Here is a 2,340-nt window from a genome sequence, read left to right on the forward strand (position 1 = left end):
AATGACAGGTTGCACGAATCCCCACTTTTCAATAATTTAATGAATTGCGCGAACACCGCTGATAATTAATTCATTTAACCGTCGTGCGGAGTCCCCCTTTCCGCTTGGCGGTTTGCGGTCGCATGACGTTTTCCCTTCTTTTGTGTTTGCTTGTTGTTGTTTTCTTTCCCGTTTTTTTTTCTTTTGCCTTGCACGGAAACACTAGCGATGCCGACTCCTCTTTACCCGCTGTTCTTTTCTCCAAATCTTTGTGTGACGACAGGACAGTCGTGCGCAGGTAACTCTCAGCGGCATACGGTACGCAAACCGGCGGCACTTGGAGTGTTGGTACAAATTCTGAAATGGTCTGGATGTTCCCCCCCCCCTCTCTCTCTCTCTTAAAATAAAAGAATATTTGTTCTTTTACACATACACATATACGTGTGTGCATTTGTGTAGTGTTCTGCGTGGTTCTTCCAGCGGTTGGTATTCTCATCACACCTCACTTGTCATCACCCCGCAACTATTACTATCCCATATGTTTGTTTTATGTACAGTTGAAAACATGGGGAAAAGCAACGGATGCAATCCAAGCGGAAGGAAAAGGAGGAGGGGGACAGAAAATACGAATGTACCCCGAGTACCGCTTTCTCTGTTGCGGAGCCCTTTTGCTGACAGTGTGCCTAAACATGTTGGACATGGAGTAGCCGATGCCGCCAGAAATGTGGTGGTAGGAGTTGGCATGGGAATGAGTGGTCTCATTGCAGCGACCATAGCTTCCGGGAAAGAAGAAGGCGCCGTTGGTGTCGCTAAAGGGCTCGGCGCCGGTATTGTCACACTTGCGGGTGGAACTTTGGCTGGCGTGGTGATGGGCGCGCGACAACTTGGCCGTGGTGTGATGAACACAAAAGCTGCTCTCCAGCAAACAGTACGGGGAAGATGCTACTGGTGCGAAATATATGGGAAGTGGATCGATGTACACTTGGATGACATGTTGGCTGATCTTCCTCCAACGGATGATGACATCTACCGTAAGTCTCGCAAGCGGAAGAATAAGATAATGGACTGGGTAAAGAAAAGCTTGTCCCCTGACTCTAATGAGGAAGACGCTGCTGATGCTGACTCTACTGAACAGCAGGATGGAGAATTGGGAGAGGACTTTTACAGTATTTTGGGAGTGGGTAGAGAAGCCACGGCAGATGAAATTCGATCAGCCTACCGCCACAAGGCACTACTACTGCATCCGGACAGGAATATTGGTGATGCAGACGCCTCGCAGCGATTTCAACGTCTTTTGGATGCCTACAATGTGCTGAGTGACGAACGGTGTCGCATCGAATATGACACAAGTGGAAAAGTAAACCCCAACCGTGTGGGCGACGGTTCATACTCCAACATAGAGGAGATTCTTGGCGCAAGGCACTGGGAGCCCTTCATCGGTCGTCTGGGGTGGACCCTTCACTTCACCTCGCGTTTATACCTCGATGGTGAGCTCAGGAAAGAAATGAAGAACAGGCGACGGTTGCGTTTGGCCAAAATTCTTCTGCCACTTGTGGATGGCGATGACGCCACGCTCGAGGCCGCACGACCGGCAATCGTGGACGCGGTCTGCACGCGCGGTGGGCGGAGTTTCATGCCTTTGGTCGCCAAACAATACGCCGCAGTCGCTCGTCAGCACTTAACAAGGGTTCCTCTCAGGCGGGAGATCGACCGATTCCGAACCTCAAAGTGGGCCTGTATATCCAGTATGAAACTACTCACAAAGACGTGTGTAACGACGCTGTATAAGGCTGCACGGAAAAGGCTCAGCGGGGATCAGCTCATCAACGCTGCGTTGGCTTTTTGTCAGCGGGACGTGCAGCAGAGTGTCGGATGTGCAGCCAACCTTCTCCTCTATGACTTATCAGTGACGGACGAACACCGTGCCAGGCGGGCACGGATGCTGGTGAAAATCAGTGAAATGATTATGGAAATTTGCTCGACATGCTCTTCCAGCCGATCAGAAGCGACGTCCCAACGGCTTTAGTAGGGCTTCAACCTTATACGGGTGTCACTTGCGTAGCAGTGTGTAATGTCTCTCAAACAGTTTATTCCTCTCATTTTTGCGCTCGCACTTGTGGGCGCCCGTCCCTGCGTTAACACATGTACTAAATACATAAATACGCATATACATATGCGCTTGTTTGCACCTGCTAAACAGTGTTTGCTAGGTTTCTGTTTTATTCCCCCAAAGGCGGTTGCATGTCAGGTGTGAGAGGATGGGCTTCCTTTAATTAAGGAAGCAGTAGACAGCAAAGGGGAACCCTAACTTAATTAAAAGGAGAGGGAAAGGAAAGAGAAGAGTTGAGGGGGCACCCCCCC

At 50.1% G+C, this 2,340-nt stretch overlaps 1 protein-coding gene across 1 annotated transcript; it reads left to right on the forward strand.

Moving 5' to 3' along the window:
• Positions 1 to 517: 517 nt before the first annotated feature.
• Positions 518 to 2,005, forward strand: TEOVI_000155400 (chaperone protein DNAj, putative; the record flags this gene model as incomplete). Its single annotated transcript, XM_067224764.1, has 1 exon — positions 518 to 2,005. The coding sequence occupies one exon, from the start codon at positions 518 to 520 to the stop codon at positions 2,003 to 2,005; it is 1,488 nt and encodes a 495-aa protein (XP_067080865.1).
• Positions 2,006 to 2,340: the final 335 nt, after the last annotated feature.

Source organism: Trypanosoma equiperdum (assembly GCF_001457755.1).
Source record: "Trypanosoma equiperdum strain OVI genome assembly, contig: ctg_381, whole genome shotgun sequence".
Classification (NCBI taxonomy): Eukaryota; Euglenozoa; class Kinetoplastea; order Trypanosomatida; family Trypanosomatidae; genus Trypanosoma; species Trypanosoma equiperdum.